Source organism: Centroberyx affinis, unplaced genomic scaffold, assembly GCF_046629955.1.
Source record: "Centroberyx affinis isolate AG114_WGS23_722 - 3 ecotype Tasmania unplaced genomic scaffold, CSIRO-AGI_Caff_v1 ptg003220l_1, whole genome shotgun sequence".
Taxonomy (NCBI): domain Eukaryota; kingdom Metazoa; phylum Chordata; class Actinopteri; order Beryciformes; family Berycidae; genus Centroberyx; species Centroberyx affinis.
In genome coordinates this window covers 128,002-145,375 of record NW_027281255.1, presented here as the reverse complement: position 1 = coordinate 145,375, position 17,374 = coordinate 128,002, and the positions used below count along the sequence as shown (strand labels likewise).

Genomic DNA, 17,374 nt, shown 5'->3' with positions numbered 1-17,374 from the left:
AATGTCACACTTCACTGGTGGCCGAGGGAAATGATCTTTGTTATTTATACAGGTCATGTAAAATTCCTCTTTTAATAACATATTGCATTTCTCTTATTTATTGTAAATTCACATAACTCAAAATACAAGAGTGTGAAATAGACATCATAGGGGGATGTGGTACACAGACAGTTCATACAAAAGCCTTATGTTTTCTACAGAGATTTAATAGCTTTTGTATTATGAGTGGAAATACTTATAGAATTTGTCATATAGTTCATATGTGATTTTTTTGTATTTGTAAATACAGATTTGAAGTGTTTTGCGTTTAATAAATACATACAGATCTGCATTTGCATTATTACTAGTGAAACCGAAATCAAGTTTTTAAATTACAAAATAAGCAGGTGACTATAAAGAAAAAACAAACATCTATCCACAATTCGCAGTGCCAAACCAGATCACTGATCAGGTCACTGTTTCCACAAGGTTGTCACAGAAGTGATTCAATCAATTTTGCCTCCAAGTTTTTTTTTTTTATTTATTTATTTTTATTTTATTTTATTAGAGTCTTCAAATATACAACAAATTGGCAATGACAGTTCTTTCTATATCACCAGAGTAAGCTGAGTACAGTACATATGTGTCAAAGACAATAATCAAAAGGAAATAGAGAAAACAAAAACAAAACAAAGAGAAAACAAAAAGTAAATTAAAGGGGAAAAAAACAAAGAACAATGTATACATTCCAGGGGTTAAATTACTTTATACTGCGCAAATACAAAGTGTCATTTTGCCTCCAAGTTTCCCGCCGGACCGTTTATCTGCCGGGACTTCCGGTTCCACCCACATTCTGTGTCGCTTCCGGGTGGCCACAAGACTCCAGACCAGCGAGCCGACGGGTATTTCAGCGCTGTAAACAAAAGTTACCAAACGGTTTAGCCCCAGCAAGACAATAGACGAAAAGACATGCATATCAAGACAGGTATGTTTGAACAACTTTTAGACACATTTGACCGGGATTTCTCACTTTCCGAACGCGTCATTTTCAGTAAGCTGCCTTGCCGACGGCGTTAGCAACGACGCTAGCGTAAACGGCAGCAGCCTGCTCGCCGTTTTGAATGGGGGGTTACGAAACTTTGGTCGCGGCTAACCTGCTGCTAGGTAGCTACTAACTCGCTCAGATAAAAAAGTAAAGCTGTTTATTCGGCGACAGCTGTTGTAGTCGACGCGTTTTGACTTCGACTCTCCGTACGGTAACGGTAGGAGTCGGCGGATGAATGAGACCGTCGTGTTTGATTCGGCGTTACCGTAACGTTGCTAACGTTAACTTGGCTATCCCAAGTTTGCTAACGCCGCGCTGGCTTTTAGCTCGCCGCCTTGTTAGCTGCCAGTGCCGCAGACATGAATCATAACACTTTATTTGTGGCGTGAGAGCCAGTACTGGAGACGGTTCTTCTTTTAGCGGCTGACCGCTCAATCGGTTTCTCGAAATTTCTCCCACAGTTAACGATGCTTTCTGGTAAGATCGGCAGTAAACTAAGTTGCGTGCCTTATCAAATTCTCTGAAATCCTGTGGCCGCTCAGAGCCCGCACCTTAAGCAATTTGCTCAATCAGTTCAAACGTTAGTGTTTCTCAATTGTGAACATTTCAGGTGCTGGAGTAACTAAATCGAACAACTGAGACTCCTGTTTTGTAGAGTTAATGTTTATCCATCCATTTTGTGTAGTCTAACTCTGCATGTGCAGAACAGTTAACACCATGTCAGACCTGCAGCTGTTCTGCTTAAATGTGGACAAGAACAGAGCTGACTTCAGACTGTCTTCACATCTCTTCCAGGTACATGGGAAGCCAGTAACACTGTGTGTGAGTCCGACCCCCTGTGTGACCCAGCGGTCCTCGTTTCAGCCACCAACTCAGAGCCACACATTCGCAACCGCCGCCTGTCCCCCGGCTCAGGAAACTGTGGAGGCGGAGGAGGCGGAGGCTGCATCACCGGGGGCGAGCAGCAGCCCCGGCAGCTCTCGCCCGGAGCCCCCGAGGGCGACCCGAACGGACCCGCGCACGCACACGGCTTCACCTTCCGCAGGGAAAAGGAACGCAGGGGTCAGCACAAAGGCCGCGGCCTTCGCAGGGAGAGCCAGAAGGGGGTCGGCCGCGCCAACGACCGGCCCCCGAAGGCGAACCCGAAGGAGAGGTGGGTGGAGGACAGTCTGTCGCTGCTCAAGCCCCCGCCCGCTTTCCCGGTGCAGGACAGCCCCGCCAAGCTGCAGCCCGCCGTCAGCTACGCCTCCAAGGTGAAGGCGGGGGCCGCGGGCGGCGCGCTGGAGGAGGACCGCCCGGCCATCGGAGTGCTGCTACAGAACCAGTGGGGTCTCAGTTTCATCAGTGAGGCGAGGCCGGCGGCCTCCGCCCCGCCGCCCACAGACGCTAAAGAGTCAGCCGACCCGCAGCAGGAGACGAGTTGCACAGTCCAGCCTCCTGAGGAAATGCCCGTTCCAGTCGCCTCCCCGGTCCCTCTTGGCCCGCGGCCAGAGGGGGACGAGAGCAACGGGAAGCTGCTGCTTAGCTGTCGCCATCTAGTGGAGGCTCTCAACTATCACAATCGAGGTGAGGACTTCTAGAAATGTTGAAGCCGCATTTTGTTCTGCCAGAAACGTTTTTTTAATCTGAAAAGTGACGTTTCACTGCATGAGTTCTAACTGTGACCATCTTTTGTTTTTCTCCACAGAATGGAATGCTATCTGTAACAAACAAAAAGGTAAGTTGACTCGGAGTAAACTTCACAGAGAATGCTGAAATTGACCTCAAACACACAGCATAGTTTTCAGTGTTTTGAAAAATGGTTACAGCTTCCTAGAACTGGTTTGGGAAACTATTAAGGGATTTCTGTAAGTCTCCATTACATGACATAGATCAGTGGTTTTCAAAATGGGGTTCAGAGAGCGAATCCTGTCACTGAGAGAGCAACTGAACCTGACAGGTTTAGTTCATTTATCTCTACTGCTGTGTCACATAACTGCTGCATTTCTAGAATAGTATTGATTCATTTTCAGCAGCAGCTCTAAGATTGTGTGTGTTACTGTCCTGCTCTGTTGACAGTATTGATATATTGTTGACAGCGGCATTCAGAAGACTGTTTGTTCGCTTTCATGCTTTGTGAATACGTTTCAATCCAAAATGACTTATCCACCACTTGGAAATAATACATCTACTCTGACAGTTTGTTGGCATGGAAGTAAATTGCATTAAGTGTGGCATTTTAAAGGTTCATGTCATTTTAAACCATACCAATACAAAATAGTTTTGTATTTTGAGGATAGTATGATCTGTGTTTTTGAAATGTAGACTATAGAGGAATATAGAGCTGGAACGATTAATCAATTAGTTGTCAACTATTAAATTAATCGCCAACTATTTTGATAATCGATTAATCGGTTTGAGTAATTTAAAAAAAAAAGTCAAAATTCTCTGATTCCAGCTTCTTAAATGTGAATATTTTCTGGTTTCTTTCCTCCTCTATGACAGTAAACTGAATATCTTTGGGTTGTGGACAAAACAAGACATTTGAGGACGTCATCTTGGGCTTTGGGAAACACTGATCCACATTTTTCACCATTTTCTGACTTTTTATAGAACAAACAACTAATCGATTAATCGAGAAAATAATCGACAGATTAATCGACAATGAATATAATCGTTAGTTGCAGCCCTAGAGGAATATATAGAGGATTTTTTTTGGACGCAACCAAACCTTTTGCTTTGCTCACAATCAGAGTGTACGGTGGTCAGCAGGGACAAAGTTAGAGAACGGGCAAAAACCAAAGACTGTATAACTGAGGTATTTTGGATTTATCCTCCAAAGACAAATTTTTATCCGCGCTTGTCGGGTGGTGATTTGACTCTTCGTCCCTCAGCACTGATTTTGTTTCTCATTGTGTTTTGTTCTTTCTCCAGATCCAAAAAAGGTCGTCTGGTACAAGGACACCCAGGAGCACCCAGCCTAGCAGTGTGAGACGCTCAGCACGCACACCTACATGCACATGTTAACACGGAAAGATGGACAAATTTTTAAGTCCCCCTTCACACACACACTGCACTCAGGATGATGTCTTCACACAAAGCCACACTGAGACACTTTGGACTAACTCCTTTGAGATCTTACAGCAATGTACTTTTTTTAACGCCTTACAGAAGCCTGCCTTAATTAATCGGACCTGTTTTCATCTCTCTCTCTCATTACGATTTTTTAGCTTGTACGTGTAGAGCCGGTCTTTTTTAAAACAATCTTTAAGGAGCTGTCATTTAATTTTTCTTTTTTTTTTTTTGTGAAAGCTACATTTTTAGCGAACATCTTGTTTTCTTTTTCTTCCCCCCCCCCCCCCCTGTCCTCTGTAAAGCGAGTGGTCAATCAAGCACTTTGTAAAAAAAAAAATCCGTTGTTGTGACCAATCCTTGTGTGCGAACAAGCGTCTCCGGAGTGACGATTTTCCCCCTTTTTAAGTCTAAAAACAGAAGAATGTCTCGTACCTGCTTCTATTTCACCGTTATTGTACACAGAGGACTCCTGTAACCATGTCTTCAGTTTACAGAGGGGTGGAGTAGAGTTTACCCTTTACCCTGTCGGATCTTAATGCTGTTTTTGTTTTGTTTTTTCTTCTTTTTTTTTTTTTCCTTTTTTTTTTTGTTGTTCCCTGGTCGGGTGAATGTTACTCATGAATCCATAAGGGATCTCACATGTTCAGTATGTTGATTTTGAAAAATGAAATATATCAATTAAAAAAAAAAAAAATTACACTGGAGGAGGAATGTAAGTGAACAGTATTGCTTAATAAAAATGAATAAACTTGACACGCTCTGGTCTTATTCTTTTTATTTGAAAGTTTGCATTTCAGGTTTACTGGTGTGAAGGCGCACGCACTGAAGAAAAATAGTAAAATATCACAAATGTGTTTCCATTAATGCTCTACCAGTTTGACTGAAAAAAACAAACGAAAGTCAGAAATGTGAAACTGATAAATGAACATAAAATATCCGGAGACACAGGAGTATCCGTTGTGATGATGTCACACTGCTGATTTACATATCTGATGGCAGAACGGTATGGAGTAGTCTGCTAAACTTCAAAGACTTTATACATTTTGAGCTTTCAAGATCAAGAAAACAATCCTGTTACCCTGCCTGAGATTTTTATCACAGAAAACTTAATGGAAGTTTATTTTCCTTCAATTATGGTAAAGCTGCACTGGGCAAGTTTTTATTTTTTTTTATGTAAAAACACACCTAAAACCAAATCTGACACCTAAGGATGAAAAGTAGGGTACTGAAATGGCCATCTGCTATTGGCTAATCTTTGGTGCCAGGTGATGTCACCACCTATTGTACTCTATAGAAAGTGACATCACCTGGCACCAAAGATTAGCCAATAGCAGATGGCCATTTCAGTACCCTATTTTTACAGGCCTCACCACAGATTTAGGTTTAGGGTTTAGTTCTGAATCAAAAATTGCCGCTTCACAAATTTAGGTCAGAGTGTGCAGTTTACTGACGTTACATAACATGATTTGTGGTTAAAGTTTTAAAACATTTTGAAAAATGAAGTGCTGAATTACCTAGTGCAGCTTTATACATGAGTAACAGTGAAAGACTGTCCATAAGATGTTCTCCAAACAAAAAAACTGACTAAAAACTCTCCCAAAAAACCAAAAATCTGGGAATCTTTTTGGCAAAATGTCTACCTTTGCAGAATAACGTTAAAGTCAAATTGAGTGGAGTTTGGCTTTAGGACCGCCTCCTCGCCCCGACTGTCAACAGACCTGCTGCAACAGCACTCTGTCAGTCTCTCCACGTCACCTCCACCTCGTCTGTTCTGTACCTGCAGACACAGGAGACGGCGACTTAATGTCCCACAACCACAGAGAAAGACGAATGACAGCACTGTAAAAGTTTCTCATCTGATTAAATATATTTAACATTTCCTGGATCAGTGATTCTCAACCTTTTTCATATCAAGGACCCTAATTTAGTCCACATTAGAGTCACAGACCCCCATTTGATGAGATTTTGTCTCTCGGACCCAAATCTGAGAATATTTTTATTGTTAGATATGATTTTGTCCAGAACTCCATGACTATCTGTATTGTAGTTAGAGAGATAACAGAGAAACTATGATCAGAACAGTCATCCTTCTATTTTCTCTAACTGTGTTAACTTCTTGTAAATGAAATAATGATGAAGTTTAACAATTCATCAATTTGCTGGGGGACCCCCTGGACCCTCCTCAAGGACCCCTGGTGGTCCCCGGACCCCATGTTGAGAACCACTGACCTAGCTCTCCAACATTACAAAAAGCAAGAGCTGCAGTGCATACAGAGGCTGGATCATAGCGAGATGAGAAAAGTAGAGTCGACTGAAACACCCGGTGATTCATTTACTTCCACTGCAGTTAAATTACTTAATTTGCATATGACATGTCACATCATGTAAGGACTTTGTGTTCTGGACTGAGTGACATTTTTATTGCACTATATTGCCACCGACTGTTTATGGGTTTCTATTATGTGTTTCTACTGTAAAGCCTGGCTGCAAAAGGACATTTTTCCTCCCAAGGCGACATATCTGCCAACCTTGAACTGCTGATAACGTAACCATGGAGACTGCATTTTTTGGTGTGATGTAGTTTGTCGACCGTTGGGAAACAGCAGTGATAGTATAGGGCATGGATTTTTTTTTTTGTGTGTTACTATTTTTAACAGGTATAGTGAATGGGGAGATTTTGAAATTTGATCAAAATATGTGAGAAAATCGGCAGAAACGATAAAACCAAGAAAAGGGGGAAAGAACAAAAAAACAAAAAAATCAGGAGTGTACGCAAGTACGCAGGACAATAAAGTTTTTGAATCGAATGTGTTTGAATCGGAGGTCTACCTCTGAGTGATCCAGGAGTCCTCCAGCTCCGTCACTTGACCGGACCGGAACATCTCCCAGCCGGCCTGAGCGATCATCGCACCGTTGTCTATGCAGAACCTGCGGCACCAAGTTAACACAACGTTATCTGGACTGAACCTGGGACACAAACGTTCCTGTCGACCCAGCAAGGCTGCCATGGGAATAAAACTCAAACTGTTTATTTTAAGGACATGAGGCAGCAAGAAGGGAAAGAAATGTTTATACAATTGTTTGACCGATACGGGTTTTTTTGAAGACAGATACTGACATTTTCGCACTGAAACTTCTCACAGCTGATAATTTGTGCCGATATTCAATATTTATAAATTTGACATGACAAAAATTTACAAATATTCAGTGGTTGCCTTAGGATTTTATTCTTGTCAGACTGGAAAAGCCTCTCAAACAGCATTTGGACCATGAGGAGACACTAAAACTCTCCATTGAAACCCAGAATGAAACTGAAGGAGGGAGAGAGGAGGGTTGGGAGTGTGTTGAAACTCCAGTGGGTGGAGAGTTTTTGTTCCAAGACAGAGTCTAGGCTGAAAAGTGAGTCTGGAAAGCCAGAAATCTCAGCAGCTGGTGAAGTAATCAGTGGTATTGATCAACAACCCTATCAACCCCCTTTCAGGTATATTATGGTGATTTCGTGCTGTGGGACAGTAAAAACCTGACTTGCAGCCTGGAGTGTTGACTTGAGTGTTGATTACCAACTAGCAGAGGTGTGACCAAGTCAACTTTGCTTGAGTCCCAAGTCAGTCTCATGTCTTGAGGCACAAGTCTCAATTCAAGTCCCAAGTCTAGATGTAGAACACTAAGTCAAGTCAGAACAAATCAAGAGTCCAGTATCAATTTAATATCTTAAAGAAAACTAAATATCTAGGACTTTTCAATGCAATATGGTTTTAATAGGATAAAAACTTGGTAAGAGCATCATGAGTTTGATTTCTATAATCAGTTTCAACTTCAATAAATTCAATCATTCCATACAAATTCAGAAAACAGAATTTAAATTCAGTCGTCTGCTGGAACAAATCTCATCACTTTCAATCTGAGTCATTTACACAAACACAAGATCTCAAGTCAAGACTTTAGAAACCTTTTCAAGTCATCAGAGTACAAGTCAGAGTCAAGTCCCAAGTCACCGGAACCCTAGTCAAGTCAAGTCTCAAGTCTTCTCTTTATGCATCAAGTCAAGGCTCAAGCTGTTCAAACTGTGACTCGAGTCCCCACCTCAGGCAACTAGAGATGTGTAGAAAGAGACGAACCATTAAACGCCTCACAGTCTGACAACATGGGTGTGAATCTGAACCCTAAAGAGCATTAAACTGATTCCTTATTGGTCCTGAGTGTCGGCAGCCTGGCTCACCGCTCGTCTGTGGCGAACAGCTTGGCTCCTCTCTCCTCGCACATCACCCCCATCATCTCCTGCAGACGCAGATTACCTGCAGAGGAAACGAGGAGGAGGAGGAGGAGGAGGAGGAGGCGGCTGTGAGAAAGACAGCTAGGGCCGGGCGATAATTCAATATCACCGTTTATCTTCTTTCAGTGGAATCGTGGTGATTTTGGAATATCGTGACGCACAATTCTGCTGTCTAAACTGATGATTACAAGTAAATTTTATTTAAAAACTGACAAAATGAGGTATGAAACATCTTTTCTGTTCATTAACAGTTCCATCTGTTTTTGATTGTATCTCTGTTTGTTTTGGTTTTTTTTAGTTGTACCTGATTATCTCTTGTATTACCTTTTATTCCTATTTTTTATTATATATATTTTTTTTTTATTTATATTTTTTTTTCTATCATTCATTGTGGTAGTTTCACATCACTGCTTTTGGGTTTTATTGTATGTAAAGCACTCTGTAAATATTGTTTTTAGAGAATTGCTATACAAATAAAGTTATTATTATTATATTATTATCTTAAGGAATATTATATATTTTCAGTTTTGTTTAACATCACACCTAACATTACTATTCGGTTCAATGGGATGAACATTAATTTGATTATTTAACATGATTTTACAGATATTGCTATATATACTGATATATAAAACGATTCTCCTGTGGTGGAGAAACTGGTCTCTCTCCTCTTCTACGATGGATTTCTCCCTGTATGATTGTTGAACGTCTCTCGGTGCAAAATGGCGGCTCTAGAAAGAAGAAGCCCTCGCTCTTTGATTCTGAGGGACTGACACCAAAACCTGACGTTTACCGCTGAGGTTTTAGATCACTGAAACATTTTCTGTACCCAGGAATGCAACAAATCTAAAATATCTGTTTTTTTAGCAGTGTTGAAGTGTTTTAGTGTTTTTTCCTGGATCTACTCACAGCCGACGCCCCCGACGATGAGGACCTCCTGGGAGCCGCAGTGAGCCATGGCCCGCTCTGTGATCTCCACCAGCATGGAGAACAGCGTCTCCTGCAGGGAGGAAACACACAGGGTTCCTACACATTTTCAATTTAAAAAAATTCCATACTTTTTCCAGACCTTGATTTGTTTTGAAGATTTTGTCTGGTGTTCAGTATGATTTACGCAGATAGACATCTTGCCCCTGCTAACTAGCTCATATCACTGTATAGATGCAGATTGTTCTTCACAGCGACAAATATCAGAATATGTGAGATGATTGGCAGGGTTCCTACACGCTTTCCATTTTAAAATTCCATATTTTTCCCAGACCCTATGTTCTTAACTGGATTTGATTTTGGTCTGTATTTGATATAATGCATGCTGACAGCAGCTGGGTAATAAGAGCGTCCCTCTATCTGAACATTATTCTTCACATCAACAAAAACTGTGGACTCAAAGTGGCTCTACAACAACATAAAAGCTAGAATTATGTGTGTATCGGACCTGAACCGCAACATTTTCCATACTTTTCCAGACATTTTTTTTCAAATTCCCAAACTATTCGAGACCTGGAAATGATCAAATTCATTTTTAATACTTTTCCAGACTTTCCAGACCTGCGTAGGAACCCTGAACACAACACAACACACAGAACACTGTTCGCTATCCATCAGCCAAGGAAGTGTGCTCCTGATACTCAGTGGTTACAGCAAGGCACCCACACTGCCAGGGTGAGGGGGTTTGATTCCCACTCATGTTAAAACTGCTCTGCATGCACTCATTGTACTGTGAGGTGCTTTGGATAAAGAAGTTATATGCAGGTATTCTTCTTCTTACAAGGCCAACACACAAAGCATACAGTTACATCATATACTACCTATAGATATCAGGGAAGCCAGCTCGCTAAATATTTTTAAAAGAAAGCTAAAAACTTACCTCTTCACTTTAGCCTTTAACTAGCTCTGACTTTCCTGATACAGGCCTGAAACTCTTTTTTGCACTTTGCTTCACACTTATTCACTGCTGCACTTCTTTTAAAATGTTGTATTTTACTTGATTTTATGCATTCTATGTACTCTATTTTTTAACTTTATTTGTATTATTATTATATCCCACTACTATAATTGGAGAGCGGTTTGTGTGTCCTGAGAGGAGAGGAGGAGAGGAGACAAGGACAGGAGAGGAGAGGAGAGGAGACAAGGAGAGGAGAGCAGGAGAGAAGAGGAGACAAGGAGAGGAGAGGAGGAGAATAGGAACGGAAAGGAGAGGAGAGGAGAGGAGAGGAGGAGACGAAAGGAGAGGAGACAAGGAGAGGAGATGAGGAGAGGAAAGGAGAGGAGAGGAGAGGGGGAGAGCAGGAGAGGAGACAAGGAGAGGAGAGCAGGAGAGGAGACAAGGAGAGGAGAGGAGAGCAGGAGAGGAGACAAGGAGAGGAGAGAGGAGAGGAGAGGAGACAAGGAGAGGAGAGGAGACTAGGAGAGACGAGAGGTGACAAGGAGAGGAGAGGAGAATAGGAGAGAAAAGGAGAGGAGAAGAGGAGGAGGTTATAAATTCTAGTCTTATGAAAGCATGAATACTCATTCCCCCAAAATATTGTCACATTATCGATATCGAGGTATTCGCTCTAAAATATTGTGATATTTGATTATGTTAGTATCGCCCAGCTCTAACTTTACTAACCTCAAGTTCACAGGTGGAGCTGCTCTCTAAAACACACCAGGAGCGCCAAAGCAATCTCCAACAGTTGAACCCAAAAACTGATTAAAAACGTCCTTTTCTTTTTAATACAAACAATCGTCATGATGGCAAAAGCCAGGCAAATAAGGCTCAGGATGAAAATAAGTGTAATGAGCCTTTAACCTGACAGTGTTGTTGGCACCTCGCTCTGCCCACTGAGCTGAGCAGAGCCTCCATGTGTTAACTCAGCTGACTGTGTTGGTTCTGACCTGCAGGGAGAAGCAGAGGTCCTCCGCTGTGCACTGACCGCAGCTCAGCATCTTATGAGCAGCATCCTGGAGACGGAAAGAAAGCCTGTTAGGATCAAGAGGACTAGAACCTATGGAGGCGTAATGCATTCACTTGAGAAAAAAAAAATTGCCCTGTTTTTCTGAATTAACAAGATAATTATCTCTGAATTCTGAGAAAAGTTTTCATGGAAAAAAAAAAAATTCTGCTCTGTTTTTCTGAATTAACGAGATACCTCAAAATCCCAAGAGAAGCTCTCATTCCTACTTGAGAGCTCGATTTCATGGAAGCAAACATGTCCCGCCTGTTTAGTTTAATCCACTTTTATTTTACTTTTGGTTTGAAACATTGGGAGATACTTGTGTCTTTAAGTAATATAGATGGTATGGTTATTAGTTTGTCGACTTTGCGCAGGCACGTCAGGAGTTTGCGGTTGTTCAGACGTAAAGCCTATTCAAAATAAAACTGAGATATCTCATTAATTCAGAAAAACAGAGCAGAATTGTTTTTTTTTACATGAAAACTTTTCTCAGAATTCTGATATAATTATCTCGTTAATTCAGAAAAACAGGGCAAATTTTTTTCTCTCAAGTGAATGCATTACGCTTCCGCAAGAGCGAGACTTACGGTGTGCACAAGACAGAAAAACACTGAAACTTCACAATAAACCAGGATCAGATCATCTTCATCCAAGTTAAGATATTAACGACATGCAGCTAACTCACCTCAATGTAAGATAAAATCCCAGAAAATGAAACATCCATCCCCTTGACTGTATATGGGAGCTCCACATACTGGCTTCCCCTGACAAACAAATTCAAACATCACCAAAACACACACATAAAACACACACAACACGCACTACATCCCCCAACCACTCCAGTGTGAATGTGTGTAAATGTATGAACGTGGATAAAAATGTCATTACTCACTTCTTGGCCATCTGCTCTATGTTATAGCCTGGACTGGGGTCGTTGGAAATCTGCGTGGAGAAACAGTTCCAGGTCAAACAGGCTCATGTATCACATAAGGTAGGGCTGGGCGATAATTCAATATTATCGTTTATCATCTTTCAGTGGAATCATATCGTGATGATATGAAGATACTTTAATATCGTGACACACATTTCTGCTGTCTAAATTGACGATGACAAGCAAATTTTACTTAAAAACTCTGATAAAATGAGGTATGGTAGGAATATTATTTGAATATTTCAGTTTTGTTTGACATCACACCTAACATTACCATTCAGTTCAATGAGATGAACATTCATTTGATTATTTAACGTGATTTTGCATACATGAACCATATCATGATATATATTGATAGAGAAAAAACCTTACGATTATCATGATATTGATTTCAACCATATCGCCCAGCCCTAACATAAGGGGAGAATAGTTTCTCTGATGAAGATGAACAACAGCACAAACCTTGATAACTCTGGCGAACCGGTCCAAGCAGTTGCCGACTGCGATGTCGATGGTTTCCCCAAAGATTCTGTACCGCCGCTCCGAGTACGCAATGACCTGCACGGGAAGAAAAGGTCACGAAATGTTGGTGAAAACGTAAGAAATTGTTCTGTTTTATTTTGCTGGTTTATGTTTCCTCACAAACACAAGTTACATAAACACAGAAACACTAATAGCCAGTGGACAGTGGAGGCACAGCAACACACACACACACACACACACACACACACACACACACACACACAAATACACTTTTCTGAAATGTTGGTTAATTGATGATTCATTTATTGTTACATACTTTGGCAATATTGTTTGTTTGTAAACCGTCATGCCAATAAAACACCTTGAATTGAATTGAATTGTTTTGAGAGAGTAACTAGTGACTCTGTACTGCAACTTTATGATCATTATGATCTGTTTTAAGATGGTAGACACTAAAGTTCATCCCATATGTGTTTTTGAAAGATGATGCCGATACAGATATTTTTGTTTTAAAGCGAGATAATCTTCGGCTTTAAATTTGACCATTTTCATTCAAAAAAATAATGCAAGTATTCACTGTTTCCTCCAGTATTGTCTTCTTGTCAGGGTGGAAAAGCCTCTGAAACAGCATTGAGACCATCATGGGACACTAAACCTCTCCACTTGAAGTCAAGACACCCACCTGTGTGTTCCCCCCGCTGACGTACAGCACGGTGGGGTTGTCGGCCCTGGTGATGAGTCGGCCCATCTCGATGTGTCCGATACAGTGGTTGACACCGAGGAGCGGCTTCCCCCACAGCTGGGCCACCGTACGAGCCACCAGAGCCACCGTCACCAAGGGGGCACCCATACCAGGACCTGAAGAAGAAGAGAAAGAAGAAGAAGAAGAAGAAGAAGAGTGGAGCAGCAACGTTATAAATGTGCTAAGAAGCGTGGAAGTCCTAATGCATGCTATTCTCTCTTTGTATGGGAGAGAACATCACATCAGTGTGTGAGTTTAACGTTGTAGAACATTACTTAAGACTTTTGATGACTCATCAAGGTCCACTGGTAAATCCGTCTTACATTCGATCCACCAAGCAGCTCTTACTTCAAGAAAATTTCAACTTTTATAATTGGTTCACCTGCTATTCTTTCATTTTCTTCCACCAAAATACACTGTGGGAGACAGTAGTGAACAGAGCAAATCCATTTTAAAAGTTGACAACTTACTGAAATAAGTGTGAACTTGGTAGGGCTGCAACTAACAATTATTTTCATTGTCGATTAATCTGTCGATTATTTTCTCGATTAATCGATTAGTTGTTTGGTTTATAAAATGTCAGAAAATGGTGAAAAATGTGGATCAGTGTTTCCCAAAGCCCAAGATGACGTCCTCAAATGTCTTGTTTTGTCCACAACCCAAAGATATTCAGTTTACTGTCATAGAGGAGGAAAGAAACCAGAAAATATTCACATTTAAGAAGCTGGAATCAGAGAATTTTGACTTATTTTTCTTTAAAAATTACTCAAACCGATTAATCGATTATCAAAATAGTTGGCGATTAATTTAATAGTTGACAACTAATCGATTAATCGATTAATCGTCGTAGCTCTAGAACTTGGTATGAACATATTCATCAGATAAGCTTGATCAGTATTTAATCACAATAAATCTGGGCCCTGATGTATAAAAAGTACACACACTAAGGATCACTGTTCAGGTGACAGTATCAGTACAATGTAATTCTCATAGTAACTGACCATCTGGTTCCGGGTTGAAATCCTACTCTAAAACACACTGAACAAACCGGCCTTGTGTTACCTTTAGTGTACGCCACACAGTCGATGTCGGCGGGCTGCAGCCCCGCCTGCTCCAGCGCCTCCTTCAGGACGGTCAGGACGACGGCTCGGTGGTGTCTGGCTGTCTCACTGGGCAGGAAGCCTGTGGAGGACAAAAATGACATGTCGGTTTCAACTGTGGGATATTTTATTAGTTATTTTTATATACGTATAATCTAGGGCTGAACGATTTTGAAAAAATATTTAATTGCGATTATTTTGACTGATATTGCAATTGCGATATGATTTGCGATATTAGAGGGAATGATAATTTTTACATCATTATTCTCATTTTCATTGAAAAACGTATTAAAATGATTATGGTGTGATTTTTGCGGGGATCTGTACCAAACAAAGATGTTTTCTTAAGTCTGTAGAATATGATGTGTAGGCCAGGACATCTCTGCAGCACCACAATATTTAATTTAAAATGATATTTTGACACATTTTGCCTTTAACAAATATTGCGCCTCCTGCGATTTGAAAATTGCAGTAGGCCATATTGCGATTTCGATAAAATTTCAATTAATTGTTCAGCCCTAGTATATTCTAACAGATGGTACAGACTTCGACATATCGCCACTGCATTGAGTTTCAGATTAAGTCTCACTTGCCTTGGCCTGGAGGAGTGATGTAGGTCCGTCTGGGGTTGGAAAGAACTTCTCCATCTCTGATGATCCCTATACCGATCTTATTGGCACTGCCCTCAAACCCTATTACCACAGTCATGGCAGCTGAAGACATCAGGGAAAGAGCAGAGGAACACACAGTTAAGATCGTGTCATCATGTCTTTATATGGGAGAGAACGTCAAGTCAAATTATGTACAATTTATTGTGACATTTGGCAGTTTAATGTCGCCTCGACATAACTAACATAACATAGACATAACTTGCACAACAATATTATTTACATATGCTTTTTATTTTCTTCTTTAACTTGTTTTTTTTTCTATTTTAGTTGGATTCTTTATTTCAATTCATTACTTATCTTTGTGAATTATATGTTCCTATTCTCTTAATACTGACAGGACCCAGCATACAAGCATTTCATTGCACTGTTTACCCTGTGTATGCTGTGTATGTGACAAATATAAACACACTTGAACTTGAACTAGTAGATCATGATCATGGGTCCACAGGTATCGCTAACACTGGTTTCAATAAAATTTTAACTTTTATTGCTGTTTTAGCCTCCAGTCTCATTACTTCCCTCGACCTTCTCCCACCAAAATACACTGTGGGGCGGCAGCGAACAGTGGCAGTCTGTTTTTAAAAGCAGATTTTATTGAAGTAAACGCTGCTTAGTGGATCCTATATACAGCTCTGGAAAAAATTAAGAGACCACTGCAAAATTATCAGTTTTACTATTTATAGGTATGAGTAAGATGAACATTTTTGTTTTATTCTATAAACTACTGACAACATTTCTCCCAAATTCCAAATAAAAATATTGTCATTTAGAGCATGTATTTGCAGAAAATGACTGGTCATAATAACAAAAACGATGCAATGTTTTCAGACCTCGAATAATGTAAAGAAAACAAGTTCATATTAATTTTTAAACAACACAATACTAATGTTTTAACTTAGGAAGAGTTCAGAAGCAAAGAAGAGCCAGGCTGAGGTTTGCAAAAGACCATAAGGATTGGACCGTAGAGGACTGGAGTCAGGTCATCTTCAGCTTTGCCCAACACCTGGTCATCTAATGGTTAGACGGAGACCTGGAGAGGCCTACAAGCCACGGTGTCTCGCACCCACTGTGAAATTTGGTGGAGGATCGGTGATGATCTGGGGAGCTTCAGTAAGGCTGGAATCGAGCAGAATTGTCTTTGTGAAGGACGCAGGACTCAAGTCACGTACAAGGTTGTCCTGGAAGAAAACTCGCTTCCTTCTGCTCTGACAATGTTCCCCAACTCTGAGGATTGTTTTTTTCCAGCAGGACCATGCTCCATGCCACACAGCCAGGTCAATCAAGGTGCGGATGGAGGACCACCAGATCAAGACCCTGTCATGGCCAACCCAATCTCCAGACCTGAACCCCACTGAAAACCTCTGGAATGTGATCAAGAGGAAGAAGGATGGTCACAAGCCATCAAACGAAGCCGAGCTGCTTGAATTTTTGAGCCAGGAGTCGCATAAAGTCGCCCAACAGCAATGTGAAAGACAGGTGGAGAGCTGCCAAGACGCATGAAAGCTGTGATTGAAAATCAGGGTTATTCCACCAAATATTGATTTCTTCTTGCATTATTCGAGGTCTGAAAACGCTGCATCTTTTTTGTTATTTTGACCAGTTGTCATTTTCTGCAAATAAATGCTCTAAATGACAATATTTTTATTTGGAATTGGGGAGAAATGTTGTCAGTAGTTTATAGAAAACAACAAAAATGTTCATTTTACTCAAACACATACCTATAAATAGTAAAACCAGAGAAACTGATAATTTTGCAGTGGTCTCTTAATTTTTTCCAGAGCTGTATATGCCGAATTTACCATTGGGCACTCATTATTTGGAAAATACAGAAAGAGACAGCAGCGTTGGACAAAAGCTAGCTTTAAAAAACTGCAATTTCATACTTTAGTAAAGCCAAAACATAGCAGCCCGTGTAGCCGTGATGCTAGCTCTGACAGCACATAGCTTCCCCTAAAGCTGCGTTTTCAAAGCTCTTGGAAGAAAATAATCCGGTGCATGGCAAACTACCTTGCGTGTCGCTGTCCTCCAATAGCTCACATTAATTAAAGTCGAGCTAAATTAACTTTAAAACTGATTATTTTCGCAGGTTTGGCTAAGTTTTGTAACTCAACTTTCCCGTGCAGACCGGAGGACCCATAACAGTGACAGCTGTAGAGATCG

The 17,374-nt window shown here is 40.8% G+C and overlaps 2 protein-coding genes across 2 annotated transcripts; one reads left to right on the top strand and one right to left on the bottom strand.

Annotated features, from left to right (window-relative positions):
- The first annotated feature begins 840 nt into the window (after positions 1 to 840).
- LOC139660122 (FMR1-interacting protein NUFIP2) lies at positions 841 to 4,816 on the top strand. The gene is made up of 4 exons (XM_071538179.1): positions 841 to 964; positions 1,820 to 2,590; positions 2,712 to 2,741; positions 3,938 to 4,816. The coding sequence occupies exons 1-4, from the start codon at positions 949 to 951 to the stop codon at positions 3,985 to 3,987; spliced, it is 867 nt and encodes a 288-aa protein (XP_071394280.1). The 5' UTR covers positions 841 to 948; the 3' UTR covers positions 3,988 to 4,816.
- Positions 4,817 to 4,846: 30 nt separating this feature from the next.
- osgep (O-sialoglycoprotein endopeptidase) lies at positions 4,847 to 17,347 on the bottom strand. The gene is made up of 12 exons (XM_071538178.1): positions 17,222 to 17,347; positions 15,137 to 15,256; positions 14,506 to 14,625; positions 13,384 to 13,559; positions 12,681 to 12,776; positions 12,180 to 12,229; positions 11,973 to 12,051; positions 11,229 to 11,294; positions 9,261 to 9,351; positions 8,298 to 8,373; positions 6,908 to 7,006; positions 4,847 to 5,855 (listed from the first exon to the last, which is right to left on the bottom strand). Exons 2-12 carry the CDS (start codon positions 15,249 to 15,251, stop codon positions 5,816 to 5,818), a joined length of 1,008 nt encoding a protein of 335 aa, XP_071394279.1. The 5' UTR covers positions 15,252 to 15,256; positions 17,222 to 17,347; the 3' UTR covers positions 4,847 to 5,815.
- Positions 17,348 to 17,374: the final 27 nt, after the last annotated feature.